The 20,523-nt window shown below is 38.7% G+C and overlaps 1 protein-coding gene across 3 annotated transcripts in view; it reads right to left on the minus strand.

Moving 5' to 3' along the window:
- Positions 1 to 3,780: 3,780 nt before the first annotated feature.
- PPP1R21 (protein phosphatase 1 regulatory subunit 21) overlaps positions 3,781 to 20,523 on the minus strand; it is a 56,033-nt gene continuing 39,290 nt past the window's right edge. For 2 of the 3 annotated variants that reach the window (XM_036334634.1, XM_036334632.1), the window contains 7 exons: positions 18,770 to 18,862; positions 15,305 to 15,544; positions 13,096 to 13,128; positions 11,360 to 11,476; positions 8,439 to 8,537; positions 6,648 to 6,776; positions 3,781 to 4,453 (listed from right to left, as the gene is read on the minus strand). In XM_036334634.1, the coding sequence (XP_036190527.1) occupies positions 4,424 to 4,453; positions 6,648 to 6,776; positions 8,439 to 8,537; positions 11,360 to 11,476; positions 13,096 to 13,128; positions 15,305 to 15,544; positions 18,770 to 18,862 (741 nt within the window). In that variant the 3' untranslated portion in view covers positions 3,781 to 4,423. The remainder of the gene's footprint in view (positions 4,454 to 6,647; positions 6,777 to 8,438; positions 8,538 to 11,359; positions 11,477 to 13,095; positions 13,129 to 15,304; positions 15,545 to 18,769; positions 18,863 to 20,523) is intronic. The other variant, XM_036334633.1, reaches the window with a different exon arrangement.

The raw sequence follows: 20,523 nt of genomic DNA on the forward strand, positions 1-20,523 counted from the left end.
GTCACTGGGAGGGCTCGTGGAGCGTGAGAGGGTAATGCTAAGAGTGGGAGACCCTTGATGCCCAGGATGAGGAGGAAGGACAACCCCGGGACAGCAGCAGCACTGATGGCCTGGAGGGCAACCCGTACTGCCTGGTGCGGGTCAAAGGGCTCTAGGAGAGACTTCTTGAAGAAGATGAGGTTGGCTGAACACCCAATTGAATTTGACCACACAGAGAGGAGAGTTAGTCATTACACACCTGGGAGAGAATTTAGGAATAAGGTAACATAGAAAACATAGTAGGCAACATTTTTAAAAAGACAATGATTAACTCCAGGGAAAAACAAAGAGCTATGAAGGAAAGGAAAAGTAATCACAGTACATTATATGACTCAGCTGTGACAGCACTTGAATAATAAAGCATACACTGAATATTGACCTAATCAAAATGCTGATGTGACTAGTTTGAAGACAGGAAAGAGAGATAAAGTATGTATGTATATATGTATGGTGTATATCAGTTGAAAAACAGGCAAATCCTCATCTTCCAAGTGTGAAGTCAATTGATAAAGCCCAGCAGGAAGACACCAGTAACGTGCTATTTGGAACTCAGAGACAGACACCAAAATAGTGAGTGCAAGTGGTTCTCTCCAGGGAGCATGAAATGAGAGAGGATCAGGGGCTGTTTCTGTTAGTTTTTTTTTGCCTTGTTGTAAGTACTTTGGAACAGCTTGACTAAAACTAAGTTCATAAGCTTGGTAAAAATATAGAAATTTAATTTTAGAAAATGATAGCCTTTAGGTATTATCTCTCACTTGCTGCTCTGTCTGAGACAATCCAGGGCAGGATGCACACCCTGTGACCATTTGTAATTAAGCATTTACATGATCACTCTGCTGTCTCACTAGCAGGCTGTAAGCTCCCAAAGGCAGCCAGCATGTCGTTTCGCTTATCACAGTCTCCTTAGGACTGAGCGCAAAGCAGGCACTCCACACATACTTATTGAATGAATGATGAAATGGATAAAGCAGATTTAGAAGTCAGTGCTCACCATTTTTACAAAGGTATGCATAACTGAAGTACTGATGAGCAAAATGGGCCAGTGTCTGGGAATTGCCTTAAAATACTTAGGAAAAAAATAAGTGTGGAAACAAGATAAAACAAGACTGACAAATGTTCATAACAAGTGATGGGGAGATAAGGGTTTGCATTCATCTCTCTACTTTTGTGTATGTTAGAAAATTCCTTTTTTAAAAAAAAGAGAAATAACAACAAAGTTTGTACAGAAAGAGGCCTGGAAGGAAGAGGCAGCATTATGGCATAAATATATTAAATTCAGAATTCAGTAATTATGAAGGTTTGAATAACAGGGAATATGTAAATAAAAATGAAGCATCATAAAGAAAAGAAAAGCATGTCAAAGGCAAACACTGTGCCAGCCCATTAGCCCAAGAAGCTAACTAAAAGCTGACTGAAAGAAGGGGTAAGTAGTACTTAGTGAAGACATGGAAAGGCAGAATTGAATGAAGTACTGGAGTTGCTGGAAATTAACAGTTTTATCCTCCAAATATACAGAACCTGAGGAACAGAACTGAATGCCCCAACCAAAAGGCTCATATTACAGTATGAGTAATCCGGGCTCTGGAATCAGATTAACCTGGTTCAAACCTGGCTCAACATGTATTAGCTGTGTGACCGTGACCATGAATAAGTTGCTTAGCCTCTCTGAGCCTTAGTTTTCTGTCTAGAAAATGGGGATAGTAACAACACAAGAGAGAAACAGCTATTAGAGGCTTAAATGAAATAATACATGTCAAGTCTTACCCATGCCTGACTTATGGTAAATGGTTAATAAATGGTGGTGGTTATATGTTTTGGGAAGGGATTCTGCCAATAGACCAAAGCTCTTACCAGTTACGTTAAAAAGAGACAATTTTGCCAGAAAACCAACTGTACCCTTTATAGTCCTGCCCTGTCCCGCAGCCCTAGGAAACCTCCCAAGATGCACTGACCCTCACAGAATAGCCAACCAGTCCAAAGTCCTGCCTGAGGGTGCATGGGGCCAGGATAATAGGGGTGTCTGGACAGCTGGTGAGAGACACAAATCTCAGCCACCAAAACAAAGAGGGAAATAATCCCCAAGATTCACATTGTCTGAGAGAAAAACAGGCCCATTGTGCAGGAAGAGTTAGGCTTTCCCTGACCTAGAGGTCTGAGAGTTTTCATAAAGGCAGAGGGAAAGCACACAGGATGCATGGTAAAGAATGAAGAGCAAATGAGAGAGCCTGGCCAGAGTGGTGGAGGGTCATCCAGTGCACCAACAGGTTTCCAGTTCAATTCCCGGTCAGGGAGAGGCCCAGGTTGCAGCTCCATCCCCAGTCAGGGAGTGCACTGAAGGTAACTGATTGATCTTTCTCTCTCTTTTCTCTCTCTCTCTCTCTCTCTCTCTCTCTCTCTCTCTCTCTCTCTCTCTCCCTCTCCCTCTCCCTCTCCCTCTCCCTCTCCCTCTCCCTCTCCCCCTCCCCCTCCCTCTCCCCTCCCCCTTCCTCTCTTTAAGCATTCCTCTTGTGAGGATTAAAGCAAACAAAAAAAGAGAGATGGTCGGCTGTACGTGTCTCACATGTACACACCATTGCTAGATGGTGCCCAGCAGGCAATGAGGAGCTACGTGAAGGCTTCCCATCAGGTTCTGCAGAGATTATGCTTTAGAAAGATGCTCTGGTAAAAGGGGTAGGAGGTCTGGAGTATAAGAAAGAGTAGTCCAAAAACCCTAAGTTATGACGGCAGTAACCAGCAAGGTTATTAGATGTTTCCCTCACAGTACTCGGGGACCTAGGCCAGTGATGGCGAACCTATGGCACGCGTGTCAGAGGTGACACGCGAACTCATTTTTTTGGTTGATTTTTCTTTGTTAAATGGCATTTAAATATAGAAAATAAATATCAAAAATATGTCTTTGTTTTATTATGATTGCAAACATCAAAAAATTTATATATGTGACACAGCACCAGAATTAAGTTAGGGTTTTTCAAAATGCTGACACACCGAGCTCAAAAGGTTCTCCATCACTGACCTAGGCACAGCTACAGGGAACAGCTGGTCCAGCTGATAGAGAACTGGCAATGGGCAGGTTGCGAACATGAAGAGGGCAAAGGGGCTATGGACTTGAAGGGCTAGGAAGAATGGGACTGAGCTGACTCATCAAAGATCCCCAAAGCAGGATTCAAACACTTCATTACTGTTAAGACAGGGCATAACGACCTGCCTCTATGACAGGCAGTGGAGGATCTGGGGCAGAAACCAAGGGGTTGGCTTAAGTGCTGAGCACAGAGAAGCCAGTGGTAAACTCTCAGGCAAACCCTAATAAAGCATTTTGGAGGGTGATTAGCAACTGCCAAGAGAAAAAGGCTCAAGGGAGATGGAGCTGAAGGCAGAGTGGTTGGGAGATAGAGAGGAAGGGGTTTCCGGAACATCTCAGCTAATCTGGGGACTTGGACATGGGGTGAAAAGGGCCTGTGCAAGCAACTCAGAAGAAAGGAGCAATCAATATGTTGAGGGCCGGGGAATGGATGTACAGGAGAGACACCCCTGAGGTGTATGCTGAAATGATACAATGTTTATAAAATAACTAAGCAGAGCTGAAAGGGCTCAGGGTCCCAGCTTGAAGTGTGGTTACAAGTACCTCTCAAGGCAAAACTCAAAGCCTTAAAAGAGGATTAGCCATACAATTACGGTAAATTTTGTACAGCCTACTCTAATAGGTTTCAGTTTCCTTTATCAAATTTTCATAGAGACTGAAGGTTTGACATAAGTACGAATTTATTGACATCAATTCCTTAATCTATTATTCCAACACAGAGAGAGTACTGAAGAGCTGAAGACAATGATAATAAACCCACGAGATCTGAAATTTGCAAGGCCCACTCCCTCCGAGAGAGAGAGAGAGAGAGAGAGAGAGAGAGAGAGAGAGAGAGAGAGAGAGAAGTCTTCAAAAAGAATCTGAAAACTGCTTTCAATTATAGCAGGAAGTAATGAGTTTGACAATGTAAGCATTTTATCCAGAAACATATATCTATTCCATAGATACCAAATCGATTACCATATAATTGAGTTTGAAAATATACAAAATATTTGTTGTTCTTACATACTGAAATTAAAACCTAATTTTAAAAAGTGCACAGTAAAAACAGCGTAAGGAAACCTAAAATATCCATGGTATGTGTGTAGTTTTCCATTTTACTGCCAACATCAAATTCTGTATTTGCCTTATTGTTGCAAATATATTTTAAATGTTTCAAGGCCATTTACAACACTGACTAGTTTACTAGGTCCAACAACGCTCCAGCTTCCGGAAGGCGGCCAGCACTGGACGTGGAGGCGTGGCCCTGCAGCTCCTGCAGCAGTAGCAGCTCTGGAAAGAAGTCACCAACCAGGTATGTGTAAACTATCGACTCTTGTTCTTTTTAGAATTTCCCTGTGGGAGGGTCGGGGGCGGGGGGGGGGGGGGGCGGGGAGGTGGGAGGAAGGAAAAAAAAATCAACAATAAGGACACAAACTTCAAGAAAAATATTTCACATAGTTTAACGAACAAGCTGTCTGGAAGCCATATTTCACTTTGGACAACTTTAGTTTCCAAGAGGAGAGATAACCTTGCATTACAAACTTTTATTCAGTAATCACAAAGCACTCCCCACTCTAAGTTTATGAGCCCTTATCCCCCTGGGGACTGAGGACAGGCAATAAAGAAAATAGAGCTATCTTGGATTTAGCAAACCTCAAATATTCCTTCTGTTCCAAAGACAAGGGAGTTTATGATTTCATGAAACTAAATAAAAATTTTAGCCTACACATGTTTCTTTGTTGTTTAAAACAAATACCTTTAAAGGGTCTTAATAGATCAAATGTCAATGATTATCTGTCAAAAGGAAGTTCAAATACTGGTTGAAAACAACCTAGAGGGGAAGATATCTTGTTCCCAATTCCCTCACAATATAGACATTTGGACTTTCCAGTTTTGCTTTCTGGAGAAGTTCACTTTTTAGAAAAACATTCTCATTAAATTCCTATACTTAACTATTAGATACAAATACATTCTTTTCTTGTAAGTGGGAAATGCTTGCAGAATACAAACAGTAAAAGCAAGATAATAGCAAGCAAATGGTTTCAGGATGTTTACTTGGTATCCAGTAGAGACAAAGTCAACTCTGCCATAAGATAATGCCTTGGCAATCTGAATTACTAATGGATAGGGAGAGAGAAAAAGCAATAGGGATCATAGAATAATCAAAGAAAGGTTAACAATATATACTACAAAATGAAGAAGGATCTCTAACTCAGTGTTTTATTAATGACAGGTATTTTAAGGACTAGATTTAAAAGTTCTGAGAGGGCTTGAAAATTCCCTAACCTCAAGGGTAGCTGCAAAGAGCTCTCCTGTACTCAACATGAACCTTTCTGCATTCAGAACCACATGCCTTCCACAACTCTGGAGTCTGAAGTTCCCCTGCTACTTTCTTTCATGTGTTGGGTGCCAAACAGGCTTCCTCATATTACTCATACTAATGTATGTACTCTCTACATGAGCTAGCTATTGCCCAGCTACAACATCAAGAGGCCAAAAGGGTTAAAGGAGGCATTCTTCAAGAGGACCAACCCCCACCCCCTATATCTCCAAGAGCTCAAGTTTCCTGAAGCACAAGTAACAGGAAATCCATAATCAAAGCCACATTGGATGGTTACATTCATCACATGATGTCCCAGAAAAGCATCATAGACACTTTCTGAGGTAGCCAGAGGCCATCACGAAACTACTCTGAGAACACAGACTCCAATACATTACCGTGATACATTTCCCAAGGAGACGCTAACTAAGCAGAATGCTGCCCTGCACCACCACTAGCAGATGCTAAAATAAAGCGATGGTTTGTGCATCTCTATTTCCTTCCCAGTGCCAGCACATAGCAGGAACGCAATAACCGCTCGCTAAATCAATAAGGGAAGCCGTGAATTTCAAAGAGCGCAGGCTGAAGACAGTACCAGGCTGGTGGTGCTACAGTATTGTCTGAGTTACCGAAACGTGCTAAGCATCTGAGATGATGCATGGAACCAAGTCCTGGGCCCCTGAATGCTACTTTTCATGATAGGTGGACATGAGTTTCAACATAAAAATAATGCCAATAGCCACTTGACCCCAGTCTGGAGGCTCTATATGAAATTAATTCAAAGAAACATTTTGGAATTAAAAGGACAAGACATTCTTAGGTTTATATAGATATATATGAGAATAAATTTGCTAAAGAGGGTTATTATTCAACAGCACCATTTTAGATTCATATAAAAAAGAGCAAGCCCCATCATAAACCTCCTAAGAGTCCCCTGAAACTATAAAACAGTAGCAGAAATGCCAAAAAACAAAGGACACAGTATCAGGGCCTTAGAAGTCAGGTCTTCTGTCAACTTATAACTCAGCCAAAGAAACTTAATTTTACTTTTAGATAAGAGGACAAGTTTCATATATATATATATAGTTTCTAAACACTTTAAATCTCTTAACCTTTTGGTCCTGAAATGCACAGCAATGAAATATCTTTTTTTTTTGCAATAAAATATCTTATATTAAATATGTTAAATATTCTATTGTAGAGAGCCTGCCCCCTCCCCTCCCTTACCTTACTGGACATCTTCAGTATGTCAATCTCTTCTCTCTGTTTAGACAGTGTCTCATTCATGCTGCACAGGTGGTCACTCATCATACTTAACTGACCCTCATAACTCCTCTTGGTAGTTGTCAGTTCATCCTAAATGGCAGGGAAAAAGAGAAACAAAAATTCAAAACCCCATTAGCCACACCACTCTGAAGCTTTTGTAATTTATTTAAAAAAATTTTTTGGAAAAAGCAACTTATCTAAATAATCTATATGATCAATTAGTATGAAGGTTAAGCCAAAGGCCTAACAAGAGAACAAAGTTAAAAGAAATGGGGGAAAAGTTTTTCTCAGCCTTCCAAATGTCTACAAAAATAAAAGCATATCCTTCTATGCAAGGTGTAAAACTGTCACAAAAAAAGAAGCAAGCTGCTTGATCTTTTCAAGTTCCCGAAGGTTTTCCCGAGCCTTTGGTGACGTGGGGAGTCCTTCTCTAGCACCATCCCAGAGTTGGATGGCCCAGAGCCCTCTAGATAGGATGTTTGAAAGAGGCACCTTCCTCTCTCGTTCCATCTCTCGGGCTCACTTCAGCCCCTTAAACTCTAATCCTGTGCTCCCAGCTAATCTAATAAACTAATCTGAAACCAGAGGAAGTGGGTGTTGCTGTGCTAATGTGTTTATTCTTTGCCTGTATCATGTTTATATTTAATAAAAGTTTTCTGGAAACAAGGGTTTAAAACAAAGGAGTAAGGGGAAATATTTTGCAGCCCTACCTTTCGGTTTAGGTCAATTTTATGAAACAGTAAAGAGAAGAAACAGAATAAAAATAATAGGACAGGGATTAGCAGGGAGGAAGAGAGAAAGACCAATGGGTAAATAAGTAGTATTTAAAGAAATGCTTTCATATTGACATGTTGTGAATCATACCACCATATATATGGAATGAAAACATGAAATATGCTCAGTGCTTCTGTAAAATACAGTAAATACCAGTATTTAAATCCATAATTGGCAACTTTGACATAAGCAGATAAATATTCTGTTGACTCAGAGAAAGTGACACTTTGTGGCTAAAATATCCCATCATTTATCATATTCTTTGAAATCGTGTTGGAAATTTTGGGAAGTTAAAAAATGTAAAGAAGTTGCATGAAGGGTATAGAATAGAGAGATGTAACTATTTGCGTTAACTACTGCATATACTCCATACTTCATTTAAAGTGGATAATGACAGCTAATATTCAGCTAAAAGTGTTGTTTGTATAACGGATTATCTTCTTATTTATGAAAGTAAAAGTAATTTTACTTACCAAAGAAAGACATTGCCAAAACCGGTTTGGCTCAGTGGATAGAGCGTTGGCCTGCGGACTGAAAGGTCCCAGGTTCGATTCCGGTCAAGGGCATGTACCTGGGTTGCGGGCATATCCCCAGTAGGAGATGTGCAGGAGGCAGCTGATCGATGTTTCTCTCTCATCGATGTTTCTAACTCTCTATCTCTCTCCCTTCCTCTCTGTAAAAAATCAATAAAATATATACTTTAAAAAAAAAAAAAAAAAAAAAAAAAAAAAGAAAGACATGTTGACTACAAAACTATTTAAAATTAAAATCAACTCAGAGAAACAAACAACACACCCACTTTTTGCCTTACATAAGTAAGATGTTACTTTAAAATGAGTTAGAAACAACATGGTTAGGAAAATGTGTGTCTAGAGGTCGAATGCCACTACTTTAGAAAGAAAATGCTGACTTTGCTGCCCAAGAACTTTGAATGAAATAAACCTATGAAAACTGCTTAGGTAGCACTTATGAACTCACCTGAAGTCTGCTGATTTTCTGACTGGCTGCTTTCATCTCCTCTGCCAGGGTCTCCTTGGACTTTTCAGCCAAGGCCAGTCTTTTAGAGAGTGCTCGGCACTGTTAAATCAGAAAGCATTTCATTATCACAGGGGGCATTTCCCGAAAGCAAATTTACTTCAAACAAGATTATTATAAAAGAATCTCCTAAACCAAAGCCCTTCCTCCCTCATTTCCCCAAATATCTTCAGAATACCTACAGGCCTTGTACCAGACACTAGAATACACATAAGGAAGATGTGGCCCAACTCTCATCATGCTTAAATAAAACCAAAAACATTTATTACTGAATATTTTAAATGTATAAAATCCAGCAGCACTGAACAAGAAACAGAGATATGGCACCAAGAAGCCATATCAATAATGAAATAAGACATCACTACAGATTCCACAGACTTTTCTAGTGTCAACGTAAATATAAGAGGTAAACTGAGGCAAGCTCCAAGGACCAAAAATTGAGTCTCTTTGGTAACCACAGAGAAATTGCAATTCGGGACATGGAAACTATAGTAAGCTACAGGTGAGTTCACTGAGGATTTGGAGCAAAGAGGAAGTAGGAAGCTACAGTCCAAGCACAAACTTCATTGTCTTGAGGATGGGGAGAAGCTCTTGGTGGAGGTTCATTGATCGAAGGTTGTTTCCGTTTTCTATAAATCAGGTGTTTATGAGAAATCACTCTTTCAGTCTTTAAATTTAGTTTACCTGACAACCCATATGTGAAACTCCCCATCTCATATCCTCCAATTCTCTTTTAGAATGAAATCTTTTCACAATAAATATAAATGCATCTTATGGAGAAAGAAGGTAATCCAATTTAGATAAAATGAACTAAATATCCAAAATTTATTTTCTAAGACAGCCTCAAGAATAAATAGATTGATGTAGTTCCGTTTATTTATTTTTTTGTTTCGTTTCCTTTGCCCAAGAAGATATATCAGAAAAAAATACTGCTAAGGTCACTTTCATCATTTAAAAAGGAAACAGAATGTCTACTAACCAAGCTCATCAATGTTTTTTCCTAGCTCTAATCCAACGACCAGTGGTTGCAAAAAACATAAGAAGTTTTTACATTTACCCAGGATTCATTTAGACTCAGACTGGACAAAAAGGAAGTGGTTATTTCAAACATTATCAATCATGTCTGACCAGGCAATATAGATCCTAAGATACTTTTCTTGTGTTTTAAGTCTTTTACTAAAGACCACATTACAGGAACAATAAACGCTTTTCAGTCCTGCTCTACAGATTATGCTTTATCTATATGAAAAAAAAGAATAAAAGTTAGGGCAGGAATGTAAAGGTCTCGGCTACTTTCTTTGGGGGTTTTACCAAACCTAGGCTATCCAGAGACAGAAGAAAAAAGGAAAAATCAATTTCACTCTCTTGTTTAAAGAGGGTGTGCCATTAAAAGGATCACTAAACTTTCTGGTAAGGCCAAAAGACTGTCAAGGAGAATCTATTGAGACACATTTGAATGCTGTGTTGACATCTGATGCTCAGAGGAATCATTCCAGTAAAGTCATAGGGGGACACCACTTCCTGTTTACAAATGAGGAAAAACTAGGACAATTTAAAAATTCTTGTATCACAGTTGTGCTGAAGACGTCTACTAAAACAAACAAGTCTCTTGGAAATAAAACTGCCTCAAAAATCCCCACTCATTTCAGGAAAGCTCAGCCAACCACCCTCTGTTAACCAAACATCTACTAGTTTGTGCTCAAGCACTAAACCTGAAAAAGAGGGAGAGAGTTTTACAAGGTAGGAGGCCTCATGAAGATAACAATCACATCAGGGACACCAGCTCAGAAGGCGGTTAGGGATCCAGATAAGGACATGACTGTGTGCTGCACCGCAGGCTCAGGTGGTCAGTACTCCAGCAGTTCTGCTGTAAGTCATCCAGTCTGTTGCCCTCGCATTTTCTAGAGCCCTGCAAGCTGTCACTGTTGATCCACTCATTAAACAGGTATGTAATGGTTGTTTGTGAACAACACTGAGAGGCACATCATTTATTTTAGCAGGAAACAAGCCAAGCAACTGGCCACCCATCAACTTCTCCATCTCCATAGTTACTGGCGAAAATCACAGTCAGTTCCAGTAAAGGATGTTGTTGTTGTTTTTGTTTTGTTTTGTTTTTTTTAGTTTCTTTAACAATTACAGCATTATAATTCTCTATTTGACATCTACAGCTGACCTTTTAATTCGGAGACCTTACAGGTATTCTTATATGTTGAGCAACATTCAGTCTACCTTATCATTTGTTTCTTACTCTTTGATAGCAGTACCTTCTTCCTTCATTTTCTCCCCTTCTAATCTATGAATTGTGTATAATCTTATTGATTATCTTACATAGTGTTTTTCCAATTCTCTTAAGAGAATGAATTATTTAGTGAGGAAAGAAGAAACTATAACAAAAAGTAAGATTTTATACCTTTTAAAGGTTGGAAAAGGTTATATTTTTATCACAGAAACTAATTTCAACAAATTGTCACTCAAAAATTGGAAAGTACTTTTTAATAAAAGGAAAAGGGCATATTTTATTTTTTAATTTCCATATACGAAAATTTTTTGGCCAATAACTGTCTATAATTATCTAAAACAAGTAATCTATAATAATAATATTCCAAAACATGCATGACCATCAGAAAAGCTACCTATAAGTCTCAATAATGGTTTAGTAACTTAGAAATGACAAATCAGTCCTGTATTTACTGAAATGAAAATTTTTGGTTGGTATGTAGACCAATCAAGACAAACTCCAACCAAATTCATGGATGAATAGATACTGACCTCTCTCTTCTAGTGAAGAGCAGGAGACAGGACAGTGACCTAATTCCTGAAGGGGTTAGGAACAAACCACCAAATCTAATTAACTCTCCACTCACCTCAGCATAAAAATGCACTGACTTACTGTCAGCCAGCTGTAGCTGAGACGTCAGTTCCACTATCCTTGCCATGTAGTGATTTTTAATTAGGTCTTCACGAGATTCCACATCTGGAACCTAAATAGAGCATACATAACAAATTAAATGAATGCCACTGAGATGAAGCAGTTCTAGAAAAAAAAATTAACATCACTTTAGGATACAGAAGAGACAATATTTTGTACATTTTTATTTGAAATTTGATGGGGGAGCATAGTTTTCTTACCCCTCAAAGAAACTTCAGACAGGGCAGGCAAATGAATACTCCAAATTTCCTTTTTTTTTAAAAATATATTTTTATTGATTTCAGAGAAGAAGGGAGAGGGTGAAAGATAGAAACATCAATGATGAAAGAGAATTACTGATTGGCTGCCTCCTGTATGCCCCACACTGGGGATCGAGCCCGAAATCCAGGCATAAGCCCTGACCAGGAATCAAACCATGACCTCCTGGTTCATAGGTCGACACTCAACCAGTGAGCCACCACAGCCAGGTTCCAAATTTCTTTTTTCAACACCCTACCTAACTCAGAATGAAGCTATAGCTTCAAGAAAACAGAGCTGCCAAAACCGGTTTGGCTCGGTGGATGGAGCGTTGGCCTGCGGACTGAGGGGTCCCAGGTTCGATTCCGGTCAGGGGCATGTACCTGGGTTGCGGGCACTTCCCCAGTGGGGGATGTGCAGGAGGCAGCTGATCGATGTTTCTCTCTCATCGATGTTTTTGACTCTCTATCTCTCTCCCTTCCTCTCTGTAGGAAATCAATAAAATATATTAAAAAAAAAAGAAAACAGAGCAGAAGTGAGGTATTGGGAAGCCCTGGCACCAAGTCCCTCCATTGCTTCATTAGCCACAAACCTGACTTTCAAAATTTCCATCTGTCTGATTCCTATGTCCTCCTCTAACTGGAAGAAGACAAGGAAAAGGGAACATGTATTGGAACCTCTAAAATCTGAACATTCTTTCCCCCCCAACATTATCTTAAATCAGGCTCTAATGCTCTTAAAAGATGCTAACAAATTAAACTACTTCTATAATGAACAGTTACGAGCCTTGTCCCAGACTAGTATTTCTTCTAGTTACTCTAGCAATGACACACTATTGAATTCAGTTAAAAAATATATGCAGAGGTTCAAGATTAACTAAAGTATAGGGCCAATAAGGAAAGCAAAGAATTTCACAAACAACTTGAACTCTATTTACCAGCTCACCATATGAGTGGTAAGATGCTTATTTATAAAGTTACATCTTATAATATTTCAAAACTCTAATGTGCAAACCTCTGTGACAAGCCAAGTCTGACCTGGGTTCACCCACTCGAGGGCTGGACACAACTAGCAGGCACACTGTTCATCAAGCCTTGAAAAGCCCTGCTTTCCCAGCCTGCCCAGTGGGAGGGCCAAAGGCTCTCAGCCTCGCCCAGCATGCCAGCGAGCTAATGGCCACCCCTTGTCAAACTGCCAAGTCAAGTCATTCAACGAGACATTTACAAAGCAGGCTATAATTTGCTGGTGACAGTTGAAATAGAATCAAAGAGAAAAGCCAAATGGATCCACTGATGGAGGGGAAAACACTGGTTCCACATTCGCTAGAATGGTCAGAAAACACACTTAGACAAAGCTGACTGTTGTAAGACTTTGTCAACAAACATGCAGCCCAACATCTACTAACAAAACAACATGATGCCAAGCACACTTTACCTCAATGTCAGAAGTCCTGGTTAAAACCCCAATCTAGAACATAAGGAAAAGAATTCTTTAGAATAGACTGTTTACATTTCCAACACAACAATTTAAACAATGCAATACTTTCTCTTCTCAGTTCATACTTTTAAAGCACACTGGGCCTGGAGTACTAGGTCACTCTTGGATTGTGTTTTACTGCAAGGAAGCAGTACCTGCGGATAGGTAACCAACCACATTTGCTATTTCTGCCATGAGGTGGTAATGGATGATCATCATCACTATTTCCTTTAACAAAACGCTGTTAGTCATTTTCATCACCGAAACCAACAAACTGGGAAGAGACAAGAGCTTCTGACTCCCGTTGTCATTTCTGTACTTATTTCCAAAGCAGTAGCTGAGATGGTGACCATCATAACAGAATATTCCAAACAGAAAATAAAAAAACACATGGGAGAAAAAAAAAACTGGCTGAAAATTCAAAAAAAGACAAAAGAAATACATATTTGATACAATGTTGTTATATCAATAAATATTCATTTCATATTTAAATCAATGCAAATGTAATTTTAGACACATTAAAGTGCTGCCAGGCTTTTAAAGCTAAGCTTGGTTTTTTATGGATTAAGACTTCAAAAACAGATAGTCATGCTCTGGCTGGCGTGGCTCAGTGGACAGAGCAATGGCCCTCACACCAAAGAGTCACAGGTTCAATTCCCAGTCAAGAGCACGTACCTGTGTTGCAGGTTCGATCCCTTGCCCCAGTCATGTCTCTCTCATACTGATGTTTCTATTTCTTTCTTTCTCTCTCTCTCACTCTCTCTCTCTCTCTCTCTCTCTGACACCCCCCCCCCCCCCCACACACACACACACACTCCCACTTTCTCTAAAAATCAATGGAAAAAATATCCTCGGGTGAGGGTAACAAGAAAATAACAACAATAAAAGATAGTCATGATTACTAGATTAAGGTTACTGTTCATGTGCTTGGGCACAATAACTTTAAAGCTGCTGGAAACTCAGTTTCAAGGATTCTGCTCATCAGAGATGATACCCAATAAAGTTTTCACAGATTCTGAATAATATCCTTAAGAGTATTACTCTGAAGAGTGTGCAGCATATCAACTAAACTGAATGTGTGCTAATGAATATTATGCCCACCTAACTCTAAAGGGTCTTTTTTTATAAGACTTCTTTTGTTTTTTTAAGAGCCATAATTTCTACTCACTGAAGCAGGAGTAGCAATTAGTCTCTCCCTTTCAGTTGCAAACTGTTTACAGTAACACTCCAATCATTTACTTTTATATATTCAAATGTGACTACATTTGGCATCCATTCTGCTCTCTGGCCTCACCCTCTCACTCCCCAGTTATGGTCTGAGAATGTGGGACAGCACACAGCTCCTCTTACAGATGTTTATCCAAGTTCTACTCCATTAGATTGAAAGCAACTAAAGGAAAGGAACAGGTCCAATCCTATGAAAAATGAACGGAGGCCAACCATGTCCTGACCATCAAAGACCATATCCAAAATCATGGAAAATGTGGTGGTAAATGTGGCAATCTCAACTGTACCTTAAATGAGAGGGAAGAATAAGAAAAGCTAAAAAGCAGAAACATAAGGAAGACAGAAAATGCCATGCCCTTTTTTTAAAAAAAATCTATTGGTTAATTTTAGAGAGAGGAAGGCAGAGGGAAACATCAATTTGTTGTTCCACTTATTTATGCATTCATTGGTTGATTCTTGTATGTGCCCTTACCAGGGATCGAACCTGCAATCTTGGCATAACAGGACAATACTCTAATCAACTGAGCTACCCTGCCAGGGCGAAAAAGCTCCTTATTTTTATCTATTGTCTCCAGATCATTTTTGGCAGGAATCTGCTATGTGCAAAGGGAAAGACAGTTCCGTGATGAGCCCCTTCTCTAGGCCTGAAATAGTCCTCTCCTGCTGGATTCCTGCTCACTTTTGAAACACACTCATGCTACCTCTTCTGTGAGGTCCTCCCTAAGCCCTCCAGAGACTCTCTGATCCTACAGCGCGCTGCACACCACAGGTCAGGGCATTGGAGATGCTTTTTGATGGAGGCATCTGCTTACCAACCTGCTTTTTCTAAAGCACATGGATTATTCCTATTATAAACAAACATGTAATTTAGATGATTAACACTAAACACTAGGTTAGATCCTTACCAATTAACATTTTTTTTTTTAAAGACAGCACTTACCTCACTGGTACTGTGAACTGGCTCCGACACAGCCTTAGCTGTTTCTTCCTGGTCTGAAGCATTCACCACAGAGGCATTCTCCTGGGCCTGCCCAGCCACTTGCCCACTACTCGTACTCTTCAGCTTGTCTGCAATTCGCTGGTTTTCTTTCTCCAACTTGATTTTGGCTAACTGTGCTTCCAACATCCAATGTTCTTTTTCCTGCTCCAGTTTAGAAATCTTCTCCAAACTCTGCTGAACCTGAAGGCAACAAAGAGGTTTGCACCTTAGAGAATGATGAAGGTAAAACTCAGTGGCCAAAAAAATACTTTACCTAAGAATGTAAACCAAAACTACCTAAGGTAAGAAAAAGCTTGACCCTAGAATAGGAAAAGATTTATTCAACAGGATACATAAAGCACATCCATAAATTAAGAAACTGGCCCTAGCTGGTCTGGCTCAGTGGATAGAGCGTCAGCCTGGGAACTGAAGAGTCCCGGGTTCAATTCCAACCAACAACACATGCCCGGGTTGCAGGCTCAATCCCCAGCAGGAGGTCTGTAGGAGGCAGCCGATCAATGATTCTCTTTCATTATTGATGTTTCTATCTCTCTCTCCTTCTCCCTTCCTCTCTGAAATCAATAAAAATATATTTAAAAATACATAAATTAAGAAATTGAACTATAGTAAAATAAAAAATTTCCCTTCATTGGAAGGTATCATTAAGAAAGTAAAAAGGGGATGTGAGGGCGATCTGGCTGCGACATCTGTCACCCCATTGATCGCCAGGGTTGATTCGGCTGATCTGGCTGGCTAGGCGGGTGTTCCCCTCCTCCCTCACCGATCCATGTGCGTCCCTCCCGAAGCTGCACGCTCGGTCGAAGAGGACGACCTTCCCCCCCCCCCCCCCCCCCCCCCCCCCCGAGGAGAGGACCGGTCTTCAGTCAAGGGTATACGAGTAGCTGCGCTCCCCTGCTAGAACCTCCAAACAAGCTCTCAAGAAAGTAAAAAGGAAAGCGCCAAAAGGTAGAAAAAGCGGTATGTATCCAATAGAGAACTAATATTCAGAACATATTAAAGCACTTCTATAAATCAGTAAGAAAAAGACAGATAACCACACAGAGAAATAGGAGGGGGAAAAAAACCTGAATAGACATTTGATTAAGACTATAAACATAAAAAGAAGGTACTCAATGTAACGATCAAAGGAAAGCAATTTAAAATCACCCAAACGACTAAAATTAAACAAAAAAAAAAGGTGAAGAGATTAAGGAGTATAAATTGGTAGTTCTAGAATAGTCACAGAGATGTAGATTACAGCATAGGGAATACAGTTGATAACACTGTAATAACCATGTACCAGGTGGGTACTTGAAATATTGGAGACTACTTTATAAAGTGTATGATTATCTTATCACTATGCTGTCTGTACATTTGAAGCAAATACAGAATAATATTGAATGTAAACTGTAATTGGGGAAAAAAAGAAAATACAAAGATGGGCAAGTTTGTGGAGTAACTGTAATAATCATAAACATAGTGCTGAGAGGAGTGGAATTTGGGACAAACACTGAAAACTGTTTAGCAGGATCTTTTAAAACTGAACATAACCTATGACCCAGTAATTTCCCTTCTAGGTATATACCCAATAGGAATGCATGCATGTTTACCAAAAGACACATATAAGAAAGTTTATAGCAGCACTATGATAGCCAAATACTTAAAACTACCCAAGTGCTCATAAGCATTAAGAATAAATATATAATATATATTCACACAATACTCAAAAGCAATAAAAAAAAGAGAGGTTACAATTACATATAACACAGATGAATACTACAAATATAATGTTGAATGGAAGAAGCCAGACTGAAAGAGTATACACTACATACTCTTATGTAATAAAACGTTCAGTATCAGGCAACAAACCTAATCTATGAATGCAGGATAACAGTTATCTTTGGGATAGAGGAGAATAGCAACTGGAAAGGGGCATGAGAAAGCTTCTGGGTCCTAGTAATTTTTTTAAGGTATACCTTACATACATACATACATACATACATACATAAATAAATAAATATTTTAAAAAATTTTTATCTAGGTGCTGGTTACATTAATTCATTGGGTATATATTAATGATCTGTATACTTTTCTTTAAGTGCATTATACTTTAATCAGAAGTTTAAAAAGCTAATTCTCAGGGCAAATAAAAGTTTGAGAATTACATCAAATAAAATCTTATAGAGAATTCCAAATGCTTTACCAACTATCATAATTGAGCAATCACCATGTACCAGCACTATTCATGGAACTTTCTTCCCGTTATCCCACTGAGGCCTCCTGACAGTCCTACAGTTTTCATTTCTCAAAGAGAACTAAAGCTTCCAACAGCTACACCACCTGCTGAGCCAGCAAATGGCAGAGCTGGGATTTGGGACTCCATCTGTCTTGCTCTCAAGTCTGATTCTTTTCACTATATCACACTGCCTCCCATTGGCTCAATTAATCCTTACAAGACGCTGAAAGGTAGATATTGTCCTACCTTAGAGAGGCAGGAAGTGAGACCCAGAGTGTTTATCAGACTAGCCTGCAGTTGGTCACTGGCTGACTGGGAAAAGCAATAGCTTTGAAGTCAAACAATTCTGTCCCTTAGTAGCTACTTTGGGTAAAAGCTGCTTCATTTCTTTGAGCCTTACTTTCTACACATAAAATAAGAAGAAAATCTAAAATCAATTCTTTAGGTATTCCACATTTCATTGTTTGTCTCAGGAACTGTTTTTCAGGAATTATTCTGTGTATGAAATTTTTAGCGTACAAATATCGAAAATCGAAAAGTGATATGTGTCCTATGAAAATAAGGTCAGCATAAAATATTGCTGCAGATGAATTTATTTTATGTTGTGTTTAAAATAAAACATTTGCAAAACTCAAAGCAAGCCAGTATTAAAGTGAATAAATCTCTGACAAAAGTTAAACTGCTCACATATGTAATACCCTTTGTAATACTTTAAGCAATAAAAAAAAAAAAAGTTAAACTGCTGTCAGTTTGTACCAACTTGTACAAAAGATAGTACCTTCTACTTATCTGCCTCCAATTTGATCAACCAGTTGAATACTAAAATTTTTTCATTCCTGCTCATTTAAGAAGTAAAACAATTCACTGAGTCTCTAGCCCCTCCTTCCTTTGCCTTGTTATTTCAGACATTTAAATCTAGTACCTAAAGAAGAATTATCATGGCAAAGTGTGTTGATACTAGTTTACTGGCAATTATAACACCGATTGAATCAAGATGACTTTAAATATTGAATACAAAGAAATGTCTTTCAATGCATTATGCTTATGGTGCTTTTTAGCATGTGTTAAACAGTTAACTTTACATGTTTACTTTATAGCCTTTTAAATCACCCTATGTATGTTTAAAACCTTTCTAAGGGATTTAATATTTATGCTCTTTAACAAGTACTATGATTTCGCAGGTACCATACCTGTTGTGCAAGGCCTTCTCGACTTTCAGTAGAGCTGAGAAGGACCCGGCGGTTCGCCAGCGCTTCTTCATAAGGCACAGACTCCGAGAGGGGCTATGGGAAAAGCATCATAAAAATTAAAGAAAAAGATCGTATTAGCTTCATGATCCTACATATACAAATTAGAATGCTAAATGGGGTTTGATAATAAATTCAGATGTATGCCAAGATAGACTATTTTAATACATGTGAAAAGAAACCTCTTTAAAAAAAGAAGATAAATAATGAAGGTGAATATCATACCAGTTACAAGCTACAATTAAAACCATATTGACTTGCACCAAAATAGAAAGATAAAGGAACAGGATAGGCAATCTAGAAATAGACAAAAGCATATACAAAAATATATTATGTGACAAATGTTTCATTTTTAAGTCAATGATGAAAGGGTAGTTGAGATAAATGGTACAAGAACAACCAGCTAATAATTTAGAAAAATAAGTAATTAGATCACTGTTTATACTCCTCATATAAAAATAAATGAACTTAAGATGGATTGAAAAACTCAACCTAAAAATTTACACCACAAAAATACTGGGGGAAAATGTAAGTGACCATCTCAATTTTAGGAAGTACCCTGAGTTTCCAAGATTCCCCTAACTGAGGGAGCATCACCACCACTAAGAAAAAGACTGGTTTGATGACATAAAAATTAAAATTTCTATTTTGAAGCCCCGGCCAGCTTGGCTCAGTGGATAGAGCACTGGCCTGCGGACTGAAGGGTCCCAGGTTCGATTCTGGCCAGGGGCACATGCCTGGGTTGCGGGCTCCATCCCCAGTGTGGGGTGTGCAGGAGGCAGCCAATCAATGATTCTCTCTCATCATTGATGTTTTTATCTCTCTCCTTCTCCTTTCCTCTCTGAAATCAATAAAGAAATATATCTAAAAAAAAAAAAAATTTCTATTTTGAAAAATTAGTACAGCAAACTGAGGGGGAAATATTTACAATATAAACAAGAGATTAAAATTCTTAATATAGAGAGTTTTCTACCCTAATTAGGAACATTTACTTAAAAACAGATAAATGATTTGGACACAGAATTGATAGCATAAATATTCATGATAACTTTATGAAAGAATCTTCCATTTCAATAATAAGCAAAGAAATGCAAATTAAAATAACAATAAGGAACATCTTGTCTGAGGTTGACAAGTATTGAATTTGATAGTTAAATTTACACTCCTATTAATGATAAACTATAAATTGATAATCTCCCTAAAGTGTCAAAATATGAAAATGTGTCAAAACATGAAGTATTCATAGACTTGGAACCAGCAACTCCTTTTTTAGGAATTAATCTTAAAGGTATAATTAAAACAATTAGACAAATATAGAAAGGTAGGTAGCCGTATACATTGTTAGAAGTGTGTTTGTCCGTATGTACATGTGAGTGTGTACATACACACATTAAAATTTTTCGGATCCAGATATACTCTAGCAAAGTTAAGAGTAGCTAGCTTTGGGTGGTAGGACTTGGGGTGACCATAATTATCTTCATTTACTGCTCTATCTTCTGATTTCTTTTTGCAATGATTGTATATTCTTACTATATTCAGATAAAAATTATAAATGTATTCTATTTTTCTGTTTCTATAAGTTTAAGATTTTCTGAAGTTTGACACTGGCTGCCTGGCTGCCTCCCTCTAAACAGTCTCCCAGGTAATGGGGACATGACTCCAACAAGGCCTATGCATATATCATGTATTAGGTTTGG

This window comes from Myotis myotis, unplaced genomic scaffold (genome assembly GCF_014108235.1).
Source record: "Myotis myotis isolate mMyoMyo1 unplaced genomic scaffold, mMyoMyo1.p scaffold_m19_p_14, whole genome shotgun sequence".
Taxonomy (NCBI): domain Eukaryota; kingdom Metazoa; phylum Chordata; class Mammalia; order Chiroptera; family Vespertilionidae; genus Myotis; species Myotis myotis.